The sequence below is a fragment of the Castor canadensis genome, chromosome 10 (genome assembly GCF_047511655.1).
Source record: "Castor canadensis chromosome 10, mCasCan1.hap1v2, whole genome shotgun sequence".
Classification (NCBI taxonomy): domain Eukaryota; kingdom Metazoa; phylum Chordata; class Mammalia; order Rodentia; family Castoridae; genus Castor; species Castor canadensis.
In genome coordinates, this window is record NC_133395.1 from 142,654,686 (window position 1) to 142,673,609 (window position 18,924).

At 42.5% G+C, this 18,924-nt stretch overlaps 1 protein-coding gene across 1 annotated transcript in view; it reads left to right on the plus strand.

Moving 5' to 3' along the window:
* The first annotated feature begins 9,579 nt into the window (after positions 1 to 9,579).
* The window catches only part of Syn2 (synapsin II), a 153,826-nt gene continuing 144,481 nt past the window's right edge, over positions 9,580 to 18,924 (plus strand). The window contains exon 1 of the mRNA XM_020177165.2: positions 9,580 to 10,083. Coding sequence (XP_020032754.1) covers positions 9,716 to 10,083 — 368 coding nt within the window. The 5' untranslated portion in view covers positions 9,580 to 9,715. The remainder of the gene's footprint in view (positions 10,084 to 18,924) is intronic.

The window sequence follows — 18,924 nt, forward strand, 5'->3', positions numbered from 1 at the left end:
ATGTCCCATTTCCTGCCCAAGAGGAGCCCATGATCCAGTGGGGAAGATATGCAGAGTCACTGTAATGTGCCAGGATGAATGCTCAACAGTTGTGTTCAGTGCGCTTTGGCAAAGTGGAGAAGGGGACTGTAAAATTGGTTAAGAATAGAGGTATCAGCTTTTGAGCTGGGCCTTCAAAAATGTGTAGCAGTTAGCTAGACTGGCAAGGGTAGCCTGTGGTACAGGAGCTCTGTGGTTCAGCAAGGATGAGTATGGAGAAGCATGAGTGTCTTGCCTTTATGCTATCTGGAGGAAGGATGGTGGGGTTGACATGGAATTGTTTTTAGTAGGCAGAGGTACAGTCTGGGGAGTCAGGAGAGAAAGAAACCCTTCTCATTCCTGGCAAATCTGTCCAAGGCCAAGGGCTCCAGGCTGCAGCTCTGTAGAGCTCTGGGGCTCAGGCTCCCACCTCAGCCACCCACCTGCCTGCCTGCCTGCTGAGTCCGAAACTGCCTTCATCACCTGCCAGGCTGAACTGTTGCTGGGGCTACAGCAGCAGTTGCTGGAGGTGGGAGGAGCTTGGTTACCCAACAGCCTGCTGCCACATACACTGTTACCAGGCCTGGGGCTGCAGTCTGTCCCCATCGGCTGCACAGACGGAATTTTCCTTTCTGCAGCTGTGCCTTGCCCGCCTGCACTCTGGGTGCGGGGCTTGTTGAAGACTTCTTATCCATACAGTCATTGATATTCCTGTCTTGTGGGCTCCTGTCAAGGGAGGAATTGGGAGGCATTTGCAGAGGAGGCTGGGAAGAACCAGATGCTTTTCCTATCTGCCTGGGTACGGAGATGTGGTACTTTTTGAAGCAGGATTTCATAAGCAGTCCTGTGTCTTGTTTTCTTTTCCTTTTGCCTTTATTTTCATTCTTTCTTCTCCTTTTTTTCTTTCTGCCTCTCTTCCTCCTGCTGCAACCTGGACTAGGCATTCAAGATTCAGAGATGACTCAGACAAAATCTCAGAAAGATCCTAGTCTAATGGTAGACATAGGACATGATCCAGCAGCCACAATGTCGTGCGCTGACTACTGTGATTGGGTTTTTTCTTTTTAATGTATTTTAAGTATTGGTTAAATGACGACAGAAGAAAATGAATAAATGTCAGAGTACATAGTAGGGAGGCACAATTAGGGAAGGTTTCACAGGACTTTGTAGCACTGCCTGAGCAGCAGCTGGGAGCAAAGGTTATAGTCATCAGCAATTGCTAACTATCAGGCACTCTGCTTGACCCTCTGAGCTCGAATCCTCAAGACAACAATGAGAAGTAAACCCAATTTTATAGAGGGAGAAAACTTCAGGGGGACTATAAAAATTTCCTGAGATAATGAACCTGCAAATGGTACAGTTAGGATTCCAGAAGATCTTTTCTATTCCCTTGCATGGGAAAGGATGTCCCAAGCAGAAGGAACAGCTTGGGCAATGGTTTGGAGACACACTGAGATAATGCAGGGGGAGATGCTCTTGGTTGCCATACTCTTTAATCCCCAGGACTTTCTAAGCACTCACTATGGCCTGTAGAAAAAGCAAGTGGCCAGTAAATGTCCAACTCTTCCTCCTAAAGTTGGGAATTTGAGTTTGAATCTTAGCTCTTTTATGACAGACTGTGTGGCTTTGGGGAAATATCTTTCCTGTCTGTGCCTCTGTTTTCTCATTTGTTTAAATGAGAAGAATGACGCAAGAATTCAAGACAGGTGTGTAGTCATCATTACTGTTGATCTGTTCAAGGTGACTTTAGGCAGACCAGATCTGGCTCATGATGGAGGAGCTGGCTGAACCATCAGGCAAGGAGACTTTCAGATAATTGGATAGGGAATGCCTTCTATCTGCCAAGAAATGAGGGCGCTGGCGGACAGCCTACTGCCAGCCTGCTTCAAATGGACCAGATGCTATTTTGGAGATGAGAAAAGACATTCTCTTGACACTGGCAGTGTAGCGAGAGAAGAAAAATCAGGAGACAGGAATCCTGCCCACTCTTGACCAGGAATGGGGGCAGGCAAACCAGTCAGAGATTTTACACCCTCCATCACGCGTACTGGCAGACCCTGCAACTGTGCAAGGGGAAGAATGGAGAGAAGGTGCTGATGGACTTTCAGGCAGAATCACAAAGTTAACGGTCAAATGTGAGACCGTGGACTACAACTGTTCTCTCAGGTCTCTGGAGCTGGCTGTTTTCAAGAGAAGAAATGGGGCCATCTGCTTCAAGCTGGCCCTGGCACTAAGGAACCTTTCCCTGGAGACAGCCATGTAGGAATTCATAGTGTGGTGTCATGGGTTGGAGGTAGAGGAGAATTTCTTCTCAATGTACAAAGGGCAAAGTTAGGGTTTGTTCATTTTTACTTTGCAATTTGCTAATAGGTTGCACATGCTCTTTGATTGCAAATTTGCAGAAATGATTCCTATCTCATAAAGACTGTTGTCAGGATTGAATAAGAAAATGAATGGATAGCATCTGTCACAGTGCTTAGCACATACTGCTTGATAAAGGTGACAATTAAAAAATGACATGCCATTTCACCAATAACAAAGAGGCTGCCTTTTCTTTTAGTCCAAGTCGTCAGGGTCCTGCCAGAGATGTTATACACATACCTCCAAAATAAAATGTTTATACAGAATCTCATGGATTGTTATCCCAACTTCTTCATTTTATAAATGAAGAAACAGAGATTTCAAAAGAAAATTGATGCCAAATATTATATAGCTATGGGGTTATTAAGTGATGAGCCAGGAATACAAATGGTGTCTGTCTCCAAGGCAGAACATATGGTTTCATTAAGTTACTTTCTTTCAAATAATTGCTATTAGTAATATGTTCCTAACATATGCCAGATTAGGACTGGGAACTATTTATATAAAATCTCATTTAATTTTCTTCAACAACTCTGTAAAGAATAATTAACCCCTCTTAATAAGCTGAGTTGTATTGAAGAAGTGCTATGCTAGTGCTTCGTTAACAAGTGGCAGAGGCAGGGGATTATCCCACATGGGTTTGACTGTGAAGATCTCATTGGTCTGTAATCTAATAGTAACTAAGAACTCAGGAGCCAGGGGCTGCCTGTTGACTCTATAAACATAGCAGCTCACTCACTAGCACCTTGTAACTGCCTTTTCCTACTACCTGGCTGTTACCTTCCTTGAACAAGAACAGCACCAGCAGTAGAGGCAGGGGCTGCCTTCTGCACAGCTCCAGTACAGAAATCTCAGACCTGCCTCTGGTGTGGATCGAATGCTAAGTAGAAGGGTGCTCTTTCACTCATCCTTGAAGCAGTGTGAAGATGCTGCTGGAAAACAACTGATGATAAATCCTCTGAGTTTCCCAGGCGGGGGAAACCCACTCTGTGCTGCTCATGTGTGCATGACAGAGGTGCTCCTCCATCACCATAGCAACAGCCAACACACCAGCATCCTGCAAGAGGCCAGAGCTGCTCTGTGGGAGCTGTGGTCCTAGCTGGGTGAAAACAGGAGTGGAGTATGCTGGAGCTGGGGAAGGGGTGTCTTATAGGTTAGATTCTCCTTGCTTGAAGCTAGCATGTTCTGTGATTAGGAATGTTTATACAGGGTCCTTGCTACATCAAGCTTCCTGTGTCTGCAAGACTCTGGGTAATGGGAAATGGCAGGGAAGCTTACAAGGAGAGTCCAGGAGGGCACACATTTTTTTCTATGGCTTCTGATAAGAGTGCTTATTAGGCAAGCTGCTGATGGATGGCACCTTTCCTCTGAGCCTGTCAATATATCCTAATGGAGACTCTCATGGGCTTTGTAGCCAGCCAGACTTGCTTCCAGCTCTGTAACATTTTAGATATAAGATCTAATGTTAGTTGGTGTGACCTCTTGTCCAAATTGCTTCATGATAAAAAGGGGGATATTTAGCTCTTCCTTTGTGGGGGATTAAATGAGATAACACATGGGCAGTCCCTGGCATGAGGTCAGTATCTAATTATAGTTATTACTGGGTCCCCAGTACTGTCTGAGAAATGGAGATGTGCAAGGGGACCATCTCTGACTCCCCAAAAGTCAGGGCAAACCGGGAATTCATGTCACCTGTGCTTCTCCTCCCTTTCTCTCCCAAGCCATCTGCCAATGTTCAGTGTTTGCTCCCAGGCTCCACCCTTGCCTATATTCCCCTGGGTCAGCCTGGTGACATCAGGTGCTTGCTTCCCTCTGTGAGACTCCACCTAGAGAATCTCACAACACCAGACCTTGGGGATCACCTGCCTGAGCAACCTCTCCCTCATTTTCCAGGCCAGAAAGAGGAATCTTGAGAGGAGTGAAATGCCTTGTTCAAGGTCATTGGGGAAGGTGGAGGTCATTAGTTGAAATGGTTGTTGCATTTATTTTAGCAGGTATGACTAAGCCTGAGAGTGACAAGAGGGACGACCTCACACCTGCCCAAACTCCCCAAACTCCCTTGGGTGTTTAACACTGGAATAAGTATGTGTGGGGAGAACCCTTTTCTTTCTTTTTTTTTTTTTCTTGTATTTTAGTTGTAGTGCTGGTGAGCTCTGTGGTTCTGTGGGAGTCAGAAATATCAATAGCTAACATTTGCACAGTGCTTTACAGCTTATAAAATACAGGCACACTAGATCTTATTTAGGCCTCCCAATAGTCCTTCAATGCAGATAGAGTAATTATTACCATTCTTCTACAGGCAAGGAAACTGAGGCTGAATGTGATTTGCTAAAGATACACAGCTAACATGAGATAGATTTAGGAATTGATTTATGTTAGTGTAATTCCTAATTATGATAAACTGGCCCAGTTGACATGGCCACCTGTATTGAGGTGAATGGGAGACATGCTGTCTTCTGACCATACAGAGATAGAAGAGGAGTTATCAGGGACCAGCATTGCCAAGAAGGACCACCTCAGTGGAGATGATGAATTCTAATCAGTGGGCTCACCAAAATGACAGGTAATAAGATGGTGTGGAAGGCAATCATGATGCCTCTTCTGGTAGAACTTTGTTAGTTCCAAAATGCTTCTCAGGTGATCTCATCAGAGGCCCAAGACAGTATCACTCCCTATATAAGGCACAGAGACTTCAGCAACCAATCTGTTGAAAACTGCACAGATGGAGCAGGACTAGGAGGCACAGTTTCTGAGTTCCCAACTCTTTCTAATTTTCTTTGGAATAGGTGAGTCTGAACATGATCCCTGATCCTGCAAAGAGCAAAAGATGACATGGCTCTAGTCCATGTTTGGGAGGAAACTCAGGTAGCAAACATCTTGCCAAGTAACTCAATGTACCAGGCTTCCTTTAAGCTAGGTTTCTGAATTCTACCTGCTCAAGACACTTCAACTGGTCCTCAGTCATATACTCAGCTTACTACACTGTTGCTCAGGGGAAGAGAAATCAGAGAGGTGATACAGCATTTAAATTGGTTCTTGATTTTAGCAGGATTCTTTCATCTGCAGCAGCCAGATGTTTAGTTGAGCTTACAATTCAGTGGAAAGAAAAAGATTACGCAGGGAAGGACCTCAAAGAGTCCTGATCTTCCATAACTGGAAGGGACGTCTGAGACCCTGACCATTGACTTAATCAGTCACTGAAGGATTAAATAAAATGGGAGAGGCCCCTGTGCTGATTGTTGTGGGAGAAATACCTGCCACCTGGGGATGGGGGAGGATGGTTGGTCTCAGAGGGAGACTGGGAGAAAAGGCCCTCACAGTGGCAGAATTTTATATTTCATAGAATTTCCTGAGTCCAAATTCAGTTCTCCCTTCAAGTCTAGGTAAAAGGCAGTGCATAAGATAGATTAATAGTGGAATTATTCTACCTAGATCTGGAATCTGAATAGGGGATAGGGGAAGGAGTTCCATGATGACGCATTAAAACCCAAGGCCACTTATAATAAAGCACAGCATACAAAGATACTTCTTGGCAAAGAGCCACTGGAATGTGCAGAACTTGTTTAAGCAAAGGTGATTTATGGTTGAACTAGCTGATGAAAACCTTCTGGTCATATACAATTCATTAGTGACCAACTATGCCCAAGTATAAGAAAATAGTCTAGTCTTCCACAAGAATGATATTTTTATTAAAACCTACCTGGAAATAATGTAACAAATTAATGGAATATTTGCTAAACATTTTTCATGGTTTTGTGGGCTTCTGTTGCTTTAAATAAGGAGTTTAAAGCAAAGCTGTTCTCTGGGAACACTGTGAGTTCCCATGATTGAGATACCTGTGTATGTTAGACGTTTTAGTGGGCTTTGCAGATCATTCTGAGAGAAGCAGAAGAGAAGCTTTAAAAGACAAGTTGGGTAGACACTAACGACATAACCATATCCTGTGTTCTCATTATCTGTGGGGAATGCCGTCCTAGTGCATGCCTGAAACCACCAATAATGCCGAATCATTCATATGTTTTTTCCTACACATACATACTTATACTTATGTATAATATAAATATGGCACAATTAGAGATGGACAGCAATAACCAATGATAAAATGGAACAATGACAACCATACACTCTACTAAAAGTTATGTGAATGTGGTCGTTCCCTCTCAAAATATCTTACTATACTGCAGATCTAAGCAACTTCAGCATATGATTTTTTTTTACTTTTTTATTAAGACTTTTCACCTTTTTCTTAAAGTAAACAACTTATGGCTTCTCCTTGGCCTAGTCTCTCTGGCTAGCATCACTATTTTTGTGCTTAGGGTTATTAAACTAAGGGTCACTTGAACATAAGCACTTGGCTATCACAATAGGCGATACAATAACAGAGATGGTGACTAATGGGTGGGTAATATACACAGTGTGGATGCACTGGACAGAGGAATGTTTCATGTCCCACATGACAAAGGGCAGGATGGTGCCAGATTCCATCACACTACTCAGAATGGTGCACAATTTAACACTTATTGTTTCTGGAATTTTCCACTTCATATTTTTAGACTACAGTTGACCATAGGTAACTGAAACTGTGGAAAGTAAGACTGTGGATCACTGCAGATCAGAGGAGAATATTGCACACCAGCAGTATTTCTGAGCCTCTCCTACACTACTGGAGGGCACACTACATGCCAGGTACCATGATACAAAGAACAAGTGCGAAGGTATAAGGGTAAAGTGCTCATACAGGCAAGGGTTTGGCTTCCAGGTGTAGATTTACACAATCTTCTTACTGATCAATCTTCTTACTCCCTGACTTTGCTGTTGCTATCATCTCCATCTTAGTTGCCTTGTCCTGCCTACCTGAATTCCCTTACTCCCCTATGAAATTATCTCTCATCTCTATGATTTCTTCTTCCTCTGGTTTATTTAACACTCACTGCCTGCTCCATTTCCTGGCCACTAACAGATTGCTCTGCTATTGCTAATTACAAGCTCACATACTTATGAGCTGTCTTCTTAAAGCAAGAATTTGGATTTTGTTCATTCTTAAATCTCCTTCATCCTCTATCCCCCTAGCATAATGTCTTGTGTGTCTTAGGCACTCAAAACATATTTGTTAATTGGTTGATTTTAAAATACTATACTTATATTCCAAGCTTAATGATTAGGGGAAATTACTTAATGGAATATATATAGAAAGGGACAACCTAATCACCCTAAAACGGTAAGTGACATAGTCTCTGAAATCCTATTATTAGAGATACATGTGTTTGTAAAAGATTCCTTTGGTTTTCTAAGAAATACTTCTTGGAAGGTCAGGAGGTTAAATTAAGTTTATTTATTAGTGACATTGGTTTTATTTTCCAATAGACAAGAACATGGTTCAATTCTCAAGCAATGGAGTTCTTACTGTATGTCAGCTACTGTGCTTGATGTTGGGGTCCAAAGATGACTAGGACACAATCCTGTCTTTGAAAAGCTTACATGATAGTCACCAGAATATCAAGAGCCCTAACAAAGCCAAGACATGAAACAGCCCTTCCTGGAGGACGGAGGAACACTTCCTGGGGGAGTCATCAGTTAGCCTTCTTCCCTCCATGCCTTCTCTGGCCTAGCTCTTCCTCCATTTCTGTCTAGGTAAACTCTAACAGATGCCTCAAGATCCATCTGAAATGCCACATCCTCTGAGAGAACTTTCCTGAGCCTCTCAGGCAGAACGAGTCTTGTCTCCTTGGTGTTCCTAGACAACCTTGCCCAACTATATTGTAGCATTTCTCACATATTGTTGTGATTAACTGTTCCTGTGTCTATACTCCCCCTCAATTCTTCAACTCACATTGTGAGCTTATGTTTTTGAAATTGTCTTAGACCTCTCTAATACCACTGGATCAGAGCAGGATTGTGCATCACCAAGCCCAAGCTGAGGGCAAACTGAGATGTTGGAAACAAGGATGGCCTGCCATTATTAGTGACAGGTCAGTCACTGACTCCATTCAACCCAGTTAATACTTACTGAGAACCAATTCAAATAATAAGAGTTTAGGCACCACCACTGGAACGTGTACTATGTACCAGATGTTTTCCCTAATTGATCTTATTTATTCTAACAACCTTGAAAAGTATGATTTTCCACCCTTTCATTAGGTGTGGAAAAGAGGCTCAAGAGGGTAGTTTGTCCAAGGTCATATATCACTCCCAGTGGGCTGCCTCAAAAGTCTATCTGCTGTATTTTGCCCAATACAACTTGGGCAACATATATATCTGATGAGAGGTGAAAATAAATGTCCAGGAGTCACACAAAATTTAGAGCATTCATATGGGGGATGGCACTCAAAGTCTTCATGAAGGTCAATGCAGGAGTGACCAATGAAAGGACAGGAGTGACCAACGAAAGGACTGGAAAAAGCAAGCAGAAAGATCTCACACAGCATGGGATGCACCAATGCACGTCATGGAAGCAAACTGAAGGGGTGGGAGAGTCTTTGAAATCCCTCTGAGGGATCTTGCAGAGGGACTTCAGCCTTGGCCAGGCTTACTCTCTCTGGTAAGTGAGGAGAGGAGAGAAATTCGTATTGTTGGGTGGGTCACTGAAAATGCACCCATAACTCCTTCCAAGTCAGGGTGGAGAGGACCAGTTGCCTTTACTTCCTCTCCTTGGCCGTTGGTCTTGACTCCTTCTTCTGCGGAAGGGGCATTTTTTTTTTTTCTTTCTTTCTTCTCCCTCACCTGGGCCTTGGGGAGATGGGACTTTTCTGCCCAGCGTTAGGAAAGGTGGTTCTTTTCCTTTTCACTACATGGCGTGTGTGTGTACACGCACGAGGCTCCTTTCTCTCACCTCGGGGTAGGGAGGCTCACTCCTCTCTCCCTTCTAAAGGGAGTGGAGCTGTTTCTTCACCTTTGTCTCTGTGAAGACACGCTCTTCTTTCCAACCAGAAAGGCGGTGGGAACTCTCAGCTTCCTCTTCTCGCCTCACAGGGAGGAAACTGGCACTCACGTCCTCCCTATACAGTCACGCTCAGGTGGCAGCAGGGCTGACTCTCCCGAGCCTCTCATGGGTACCGCGCAGGTACCCATGCGCGGGCGGAGGCGGGGGCGGAGCCAGCTCTGCGGCGCGGGGCGTGGCCAGCCGTAGCTCCGCCCCGACCCCGCCCACTGCCGGACTCCCAGCCTCTCGCCGCCCGCTTGCCCGGCCCAGTGCACCGCGGCTGTCTGCTGGGCTCGCGCGCCGCGGACCGGCTTCGGTCACCTCAGCCGCCGCCTCAGCCTCGCCCCTCGCCCCTCGCCCCTCGCCCCTCGCCCCTCCCTCCGCGCCGCCCCGCGCGCCCCCAGCCCCTCAAGCCAGATGATGAACTTCCTGAGGCGCCGGCTGTCGGACAGCAGCTTCATCGCCAACCTGCCCAATGGCTACATGACCGACCTGCAGCGGCCGGAGCCCCAGCAGCCCCCGCCACCCCCCGGCCCGGGCGCCGCTTCGGCTTCGGCGGTGCCCCCGGCCGCCTCGCCCGGCCCCGAGCGGAGGCCGCCGCCTGCCCAGGCGCCCGCACCGCAGCCCGCGCCGGCGCCGTCGGTGGGCAGCAGCTTCTTCAGCTCGCTGTCCCAAGCCGTGAAGCAGACGGCCGCCTCGGCCGGCCTGGTGGACGCGCCCGCGCCCGCGCCCGCCGCCAGGAAGGCCAAGGTGCTGCTGGTCGTGGACGAGCTGCACACCGACTGGTAGGGGCCTGCGGGGCGGAGGAGGGAGGACGGGCCCCAGGGCAGCGGTGCAGAGCCACGGGAAGGTCCGCGAGCTCACCCGGGGGGCCACGTGCAGGTGCGGTTGGGGGGAGCGGGAGGGCACTGGCCGGCCAGCCCGGAGGATTCTGGGTAAACTGCCTCAGTTGCCTCAAATCCCCCAGATGGAAAAGCAGCTACTCCGTGCAACAGGGAAAGAGCTAAGACATCTTTTTTTGGTGTGTGTGGGGGGGAGCGCTGGGGTGGAGGGGACGGACTTGGGACTTGACAGCTCAGACACAAGCCGAGGTGGAGATGGCCCCAGGTGGCCACTGGAAAAACTGATAAAAAAGGAGTGAATTGGGAGTGGGAATTGGACATTTGAAGCGGAGAGGGTGATGGCCACTTTGTTTTGTTTTGTTTTCTCTCTTCTCCTTAACCTGGACCCTTGGAGGCTGATGTCAAGTACAGATATCAAGGTGGATCAGATCACAGATGTGGTAGCCCAGGTGTCCACGTGCGGGTTTCCTTGGAGCGTGGCTGAAGTCTGTTTAAGATTACTAAAATGATTATATTTTGTGCCGTAGGGATGGGATGTATGGGTTTTTTTGGTTTGTCTTTGATATATGTGTGTGGGGGGGTGTGTGGAAGTGATGAGGCCTTTTCCAGATGAAGACCTAAGTGAAATGTGTGGAATTTTAAAGAGGCACACATAAAAAGATCTGCCTTAATGCAGAAGATGGGAAACTTAAGATTTTTTTTTCTTTTTCCTTTTTTTTTTTTTTTAAGGGATATGTGATACTTTTCCAACTGAGAAGGTAAAGGTTGGGGAAGCTGTAACCGCTCCTTGGGAAAAGCATGAATAAGGTTCATTTAAGGCAAGTGAACTGAGAGGTGCCCATGTAGCAGGGAGTTGACCTAGGGGATAGTGGGATGGTGGAATTAATTGGTAGAGGGCTTGAAGAAATGAAGAGGCCAGGAATCTTTTTTTTTGTTGTTTGTTTGTTTATGTTTTTTTCCCTCAGGGGTTGAGGTTGGAGCCTGGACCTGAGTGTTTCTTCCAAGAGGAAGGCACGGAGGGACCATTGAGCTGTTTATCTTCATTTCCTCCTTGGGCTGCTTCACTGCTTTGCTCTGTCTGTCATTCTTTCATTGGCAGTCCTGGAGTGAGGGAGAGCAGGAGAGAGCTAGTGCTGGTGTGAGCTGGGAGAAGTGAGATGAATATGTGAAGATGTCCTCCTGCTGGCTGCTGATGTGACTGCTTGGAAGAGCCCTTTGCGTGACTTGTGTATTTGGCTTTTTCTCTCCAACACATTAGAGCAGAAAAGACTTTTGCCCATTGATGACAAAGGCACATGCAAGAGGGTAATGGGGAAAGTGTAAAGGAATACCATAGTGCTGCCTTCCTACCAGAATGGCTCTCAGTTCAAATCAACAAGTGCTTCCTCAGGGGAAAGGGAAGATAACTAAGCTCTGTTGAGTGTCCATTATATGCCAGACTCTCGAGCAGGTACTCTTAATATGATATCTGGTTGGATTCTCACCAGAAAACTGAGGCTTAGAAAAGGGAAGTGATGCGTTCACAGCCATGCAGCCAATAAATGGTAGAACCAGGATTTGATTTTAGGCCTGTTTGAATATACTTTTTTCACTCCATTATGTTATATTGTCTCACTTATTACAATTTTTTTAGCAGTATTAATAATAAACTCCTAGGACCTAGGCAATTTGGGGGCCTTTTGAAGAGAATCCAGACTCAAAGGGGGAGGCAAAATGGATACATGAAATAGTTAACAAAAGGAATTCAGAATTATTGGTTGAGACCAGTGTTTCAGTAATTAGTGAGAGCTGGAGTTATTGGAGAAAGCTTCACATAAGATAAGTCTTGAAGAAAGGCTGAGAATAAAGGAGAAATGAGAATGACATCGGTGTTTGATTTTTTCCATGCAAGAATCTTACCTATGTACACCTTGTCCTGGTCTCTTGTCCTATTGAAGCTATTAGTTTGGTTCTAATTGCTAGTTAGGTGCCCATGGTAGGAAGACAATTATCTATATGAGTATGACAAGGCTGCTGCAGATCTGTGTTTGGTGAGAAATACTTCAGTGGGTTGAGATTTGAAACTCTCCTTGGATAGTATTATTTTCTAGGAAGAGTGCCTGGCATATACCAGAGAGTTTGTCTTGCCCTGGAGACTAGACTTCTGATGGAAGTAATAGGAGCCTCTTTCCTGTAGGCTGACTCCCAACTGCATTCTGATTTTCTCTGAAGTAATAACATTGATTTATTAAAACTCATCAGCCCAGTTTGAGACTAGTGCTTGATGGCAGTTCTGTACTCCTCTGTTTTTCTGCTTAATAGCAATTCCCAGAATTTCCCAGTTTGTCTTCTAGCATGTCTAAGTTTGTTAAAAACAACACAGTTAAATATTGATGGTTGGTTTTATTGAAAGGTCTCTATGAATTAAGGAGCAGGTTTCTGCTTAAACAATTGACTTACAAAGGTGCTTTTTGCTGTAGAGGCTGATTTTAGTAAATCTGTGTCACAGTTTAGGATAGTATTCAGGAAGCAGGTGCCATATATGCTCAGTGTAATTTTCCTGGTGCTCTAGTAGGAAGAGAATGTAGTCTTCCAGTAGGACTTAAGAATATTGGTCCCGTCTGAATTATAGAATGCTTAAATAAGTAGGGTTTTAACAAGCATTTAAATAAATGGAGATTTAACCGAAAGACTTAAAATAGGGAGCCTCTTAGAGCATTCTTAATACACAGCAGATTCCTTTGAATTTCTGTCAGTGTAATTGTGGGCAATGTAACTTGGAGACTTTCCTACTATGCTGATGGAAAAATTGGAGGGTGTTTCTTTTGTTTGAAATACTTTCATTGGTGGCCTGAGATCTTTAGATTAATTATACACTAAGGGATCATTGAAAAATGTATGTATGCCACAAAAAAAAGTATATGCAAGTGGCTCATGCCTATAATCCTAGCTATTCAGGAGGCAGAGATCAGGAGAATCACAGTTCGAAGCCAGCCTGAGCAAACAGTTTGAGAGACCCTATCTCGAAAAACCCTATCACAAAAAAATGGGGCTGGTGGAGTGGCTCAAGATGAAGGCCCTGAGTTTAAGCCCCAGGACTGCAAAATAAACAAACAAACAAATAAATAAAATAAAATCAAGCTCATTATATACCTTATTATGTATTTGATTTTTAAATATTGTCATATAATACGTTTTCTTCTAATATTCATTCTTACATTTGAAGTGCAATTAAGATTTCTCTTTAATGAAACAAAGAACAGGTGACCATTTGTTCATTTATTGTTTCTTGTATTATACTTTCACACGTGGAGCAGATTCTACCCTACTTCCATCCCAGCCATTCTGACTTCAGTGACCAAGTAAGGTCTTCATACTGGTACATTTCAGTGTATGATTTGAAAATTGGTTCAACAGAGATACTCATGATTATCTAGAAACTGTAGATGTGATAAGTCAACAGATGATAATTAAACACCTTCTCTTTATAAGGTACATTTACTAAAAAAGATGAGAAATAATAGTATCTGCCTTCCAAGAGCTTACTATCAAGCTGGGTGATTTTTTTTTCTTCTTCTTTTTTTTAAGTTTACTAAAATCTACCCCTCTGTTCAAAGTATGGTCCTAGGACTAACAGTAGCATCAGCTAGTAGCTTTTTGAACTACAGAATCTTAGGTCCCACCTCACACCTACTGAAATGGAATTTGCATTTGAACAAGATCCCTAGATGATTCATAATTACATTAAATTTGAGACAAACTGAACTGAAGGATATGTGATTAGTGCTAAAGGCATGGCAGCAACACCAAGCACTGTCATTTCTTGAGCAATTACTATATAACAGATGTTACACTAAGCTCTTTACACATCTCATTTATTCTTTACAGTATCAGTGTAATACTAAAGCGATCTAAAAGATGAGATGTGGATGTGGATCAGAGTGAGAATGGAAGGCTTCATGGACGAAATGAGATTTGAACTGAGCCTTGAAGAAATTTGAGTCAAAAGAGATGGGTCTGATGTAGTCTCAGTAGTGGGTAGTATAAAGAAAATACAGTGGCGGAAAAGGAGACAAAAGATACTGAATTGATGGATTTAATCAATCACCTGTATTCACTCTTTTCTGGCCAGCCCTTGGGCATTTTATTAATAGGAAAATTCAAAATACAATAGTTCATTTGGATCAATGCTTATGAGAGCTCTAGAAAAATATTTGAATTGGAACTTGGGGGAAAGCTTATGTCAAGTTGGGGCTTCTCTCTGCTAAATATGTCTCCTATTCCTAATTACAAAAACATACTGATTCCATAGAACGTCATTGTTTATAGCAGCATAGCCTATGCTTTAGAATTATAGGGTATAAAAGCTGAAAGATCATCTGGGCTACCTTATAAATGGAGAAATTTTGGTTTGAAGAAGGAAGTGACTTGTTCAGTGTTACCAGCTAGTTGATGGCGTAGCCAGAACTAGGATCTAGAATTTCACATTCTGTATCAAGTTTTTCCCCACTATACTACAGTATCCCTCCATTTTTACTGCCACTCTATAGTCCTGACATATCTTTTCCCATTTCCAACTCTCAAGGATTAATTGAGCCTTTTGATCTTATAGCACTTAAACTTGAAGGAACCTGACTAATCATCTAACCCAGAGAAATGGAATGATTTTCCCAAGGTCAAGTAAGAAGTTAGCAAGAAAATGGGGAGCAAAACTCTACTTCAAGTTTCTTCTTTTATTAAGTCACTCTGAGGGAATCCTCAAATTTACTCCTCTTTCTCCTTAAAAGTTCTTTTTGTATTTGTTTCTTTTAAAGACTCATTGTGGGGTTGTAAGTGCTTAAAAAAGAATAACTTGAACATATCATACCATAGCCACAGCAACAATCACTGTTTCTTATTTGGGTTATTGTTGTTTCAGCATGCTTGAAAGATACTGTTGAAGAACTAGTCATAAAAATCCAAGAATCCAAGGCCTGTGCCACAGTGCTGCCCTTCCTTCCCAGAACCTATTTTTGCTTTAGTGTTCCTATCTATCTAAGATTACGCCCAGTCCTTCTGTACTCAAATTCAGATCTATAATAACATTAGCCTTTAAAATATCTCATTAAGCAAAAAGGAAGAAAAGCTTATTTTATTTATTTATTTTTTTTGTGGTGCTGGTGTTTGATCTCAGGGCCTCATGCTTGCTAAGAGGGCATTCTATCACTTGAGCCACTCTGCTAGTCCTGGGAAGCTTATTTTAAAGTGCATACTTTTCTTCTTACATTTACAAAACAACTTTAACTGGGATATGGTTCAGTGCATTTGAGCATCTAACACATGCCAGGTGCTTGGGATGAAGAATGAGTTGAGCACAAGCCTGTCTATTGGGATCTTCTAATCCGTGGGGGAAAGGATAGACATTTAAAAAGGTTTTTAATATGCTATGGTAATTAGTATGCAGAAGGTGCTATGGGAACACAGAGATAGATTATTCTGGGGAACGAAGATGCTGTGGTTAGAAATGGTGCATAAAAATGTGCCACTATGTATTCTTAGGTAAATCATTTTGCATCTTTAGATTTTGTTTCCCTAAAGTATGCCAAATTGGAGGATTGAAACAGACATTCTCTAAGATCCTTCCAGCATTACATTATTTCTGTACAATTTTTGTGTTACTTTCAGAAGCTTTAGCTTTGTGTTCTTTCTATGTAGTAATATCTGCAGATCTTTGGAAAAAGAAGTATGTGCCAGTAAATACCTAAACATTTCTTTGAATTAAAAGTGTACTTTGATTACTTTCCATACAGTACTCCTTCCTTACAGTATTGCTGCTTTTTGGTATCCTAGACACACTATTCTTTTCTTACTTATTTTTTTGTTTTTGGTGGTTCTGGGGTTTGAACTCAGGGCCTCACACTTACTAGACAGGTGCTCTATCACTTGAGCCATGCTTCCAGCCCCTGTGGTATTGTGAAAAAGGAGCCTGCTATGTATGCTTCCTCATCAAGGATGGGAATTAGGGATTTTAAGCTGATTCCTTTCTCCCTGATAGACCTAAGACCTTTTCTACACATAATTTTGAATTGTTGTTGAATAGCATTTATTTCTCAATTCCTGTCATGTGCACTGTGCTTCCCAGTTCCACACCATATCCCTATCCCTTGTTTAATTTTATCTTCACAATGATCATGAAACAGTAGGTAGAATTTCCATTTTGTGACTCAGAATAAGTTGTCACTTGCTTAATACTTGGGTATTAAACTGTAGTGGCCAAATCTGAACTCGGATTATCTGCAAAAATGCCAACTTTTCTAGCAGAAAGTTTTTTTCAATGTAAAAAATATTGTTTATTTTGCAAAAATATTTGCCACATGATTCACTTAAATGTTAAGCACCCTGCTGCTTTTGGTGATACTGTTTTTACAAGGACATGATATACACAAGGTTTTTAGGATCATGTCTACTACATGGAATGAGGACATTGTTAAACATATTGGTTAAAGTTAGAGGATTTCATTGTGTGTGTGTGTGTGTGTGTGTTTCATGACACTCTCATTATGTGTGTACCTCTAAATAGCATCGGTGATGAGATCTTCTGTGTGCTTACTGGGTGGCATTCTTATCATTTGTTTTAGCTTCCCACATAGATGCAGTTGAGCCCAGAGGCTCTAATACCTCTTTAGAGGATAGAATGATCTAGAAGACTTTGCTATTCTGCACATAGTGCTTTAGTACAGCAGAATGAGGTAGCTTTGAACCAGGAAGTAACCTGTGGAGAGAATAACTCTAAGGATGCTCATGTAGCATGACTAAAAATAGGGCATATCCCAGCCTTGGTGTTTGTCTCTCGACAGTAGGCATTTGTGAAATTTTAACCAATTTACAGGATGTTGTAAGACAGATTAAGATTTTATTCAGTCCCCCTATCCTTTTCTCCTTTCTATCTTTTCTTCTCGTCAGCAGCATGGAACAATACAAAGGTGTATGATTGTGGGTCAGAAGACAGCCTTGAGCTCTGCCTCCATCATTAACACTATGACCATATCAGAGTGATACAATCTCTTCAGCCTTTTTTCCCCTCATTAGACAAGTTTTCATGGGGGGCCTACTATATGCCAGATACCATTCTAGGTTCTGGAATAAGACAGGCAAAAGTTAGTTTCCTTATCTGTAAAATAAAGGTAGCAATATACATATTTCAAAATAACTGGTGTGAGAATGAAATAAATGTAAAAGAACCTTGTAAAGAACCATACTAGTTATTGTTGCATCCTTTCCTATTTTGAGGCAGGTGTCAAACCTATTTTAGTCCCTTTTTTTGAGTTCTCCAAATTTTGTTGTGCAGGCAATGGTTTATTTTATATACTTTGGTGATAGTATACTTTTTTGCATACTTGTTTTTTCTTAATTGAGGGCTACTGGCTCAAAGACAGTATCACTAAAGGTTTTCTTTTGTATTTTTTTTTTTAAAAGCATTATAAACCATGTGGATTCCTGTAGTCCCAGCTACTGGGGGGCAACCTGGCTAACATAGCAAGACCCATCTCAAGATAAAAAATCAATGTAATTTTGTTAGGTTTTTTTTTTTTTTTCATTTTTGTTTTTTTGAGACAGAGTCTTGCTGTGTATCCCAAGCTGGTCTCCCTAGTGTTGGGATTACAGGCATGTGCCACCACACCTGGCTATTTGACTTAATTGTATTTAACAGTCTTATTTAACAACAGGACCACATATGTCTTTATTAAAAAATTTTATAAATTCTCAAATAGCTTTACTTTAGTTTCCCTTGTGACTAAGATGGAAATGAAGGAAGAAAGAGTTTGGCAGAATGCTTTTTAAAAGTGATGCCTATGTTCTTTTCTTTATCCCATCCATCTTTTACATTGCTGTCAGAGTACCTATTAATGAAATGAAATAAAAGCACCCAAAGGCTCCATAGGGTTGATTTCCTTCTTAACATTCTTCTCTAATACACATTGTTCATTATGCTTATTTACAGTTTGGCCAGCTTATCTTTTCAGACTCATTTCTCACTGCCCTCTCAATCATTTTTGGTCTACTCTGGATTACCATCTCCTTGGATTTTTACTGGGCTTTGAAAATTCTGTGGTATTGTTGCACAGATGCCCTTGTTTGGAATGTTCTTGTTCTGCTTCTTTCTTATTTTAACACTTATTTTCCTTATTCCATATCAGAATCAGGGTATACTGCCTGGTTAAAAAGACCCATGGCCTCTCTGCAAATTTTATTTCTTTCCTTCCATCTGTGCATGCTCTCATTTTCTATTAATACTTTTGCTACTGATTGCTCTGTCCTTGTATATGACAAAGTAAGTAGAAAACTGCTCCTTGGTGAAAGAGAGATCTCACTTTTGTCTGTACTTCCTTGTCCTATATTTGCTGTTCTCTACTGACATCTGGTTTCTTCTTTCTTTGTAATACTGAATATATTCTTGCTTGGAATCATTGTTGCTAAATCCTAAGGAAGGTGTCAATCTATACATTTAATGACACATTTGACACTGTTTATTATCCTTTGAAAGTCCCTTAGCTTCTGACATTGCATTCATACCTGTCACCTTCCTCCTACCTCCTTTCCCTCCTCCTCCATTGGAACTCAGGGCCTTGCACGTGATAGACAGGCACTCTACCACTTGAGCGATTTCCCCACCCCAGCCCAATAACTGTCTTCTTGAAGTTCTTTTGTCTGCCTCATTAAATGTAGATGTTCCTTGGGGGCCATTTTCTGCTCACTTCTTTTTTTTCACTGTACATACTCTTTGGTCCATCTATTCTCAAGGTGTTATTACCTCCTAAATGTAAT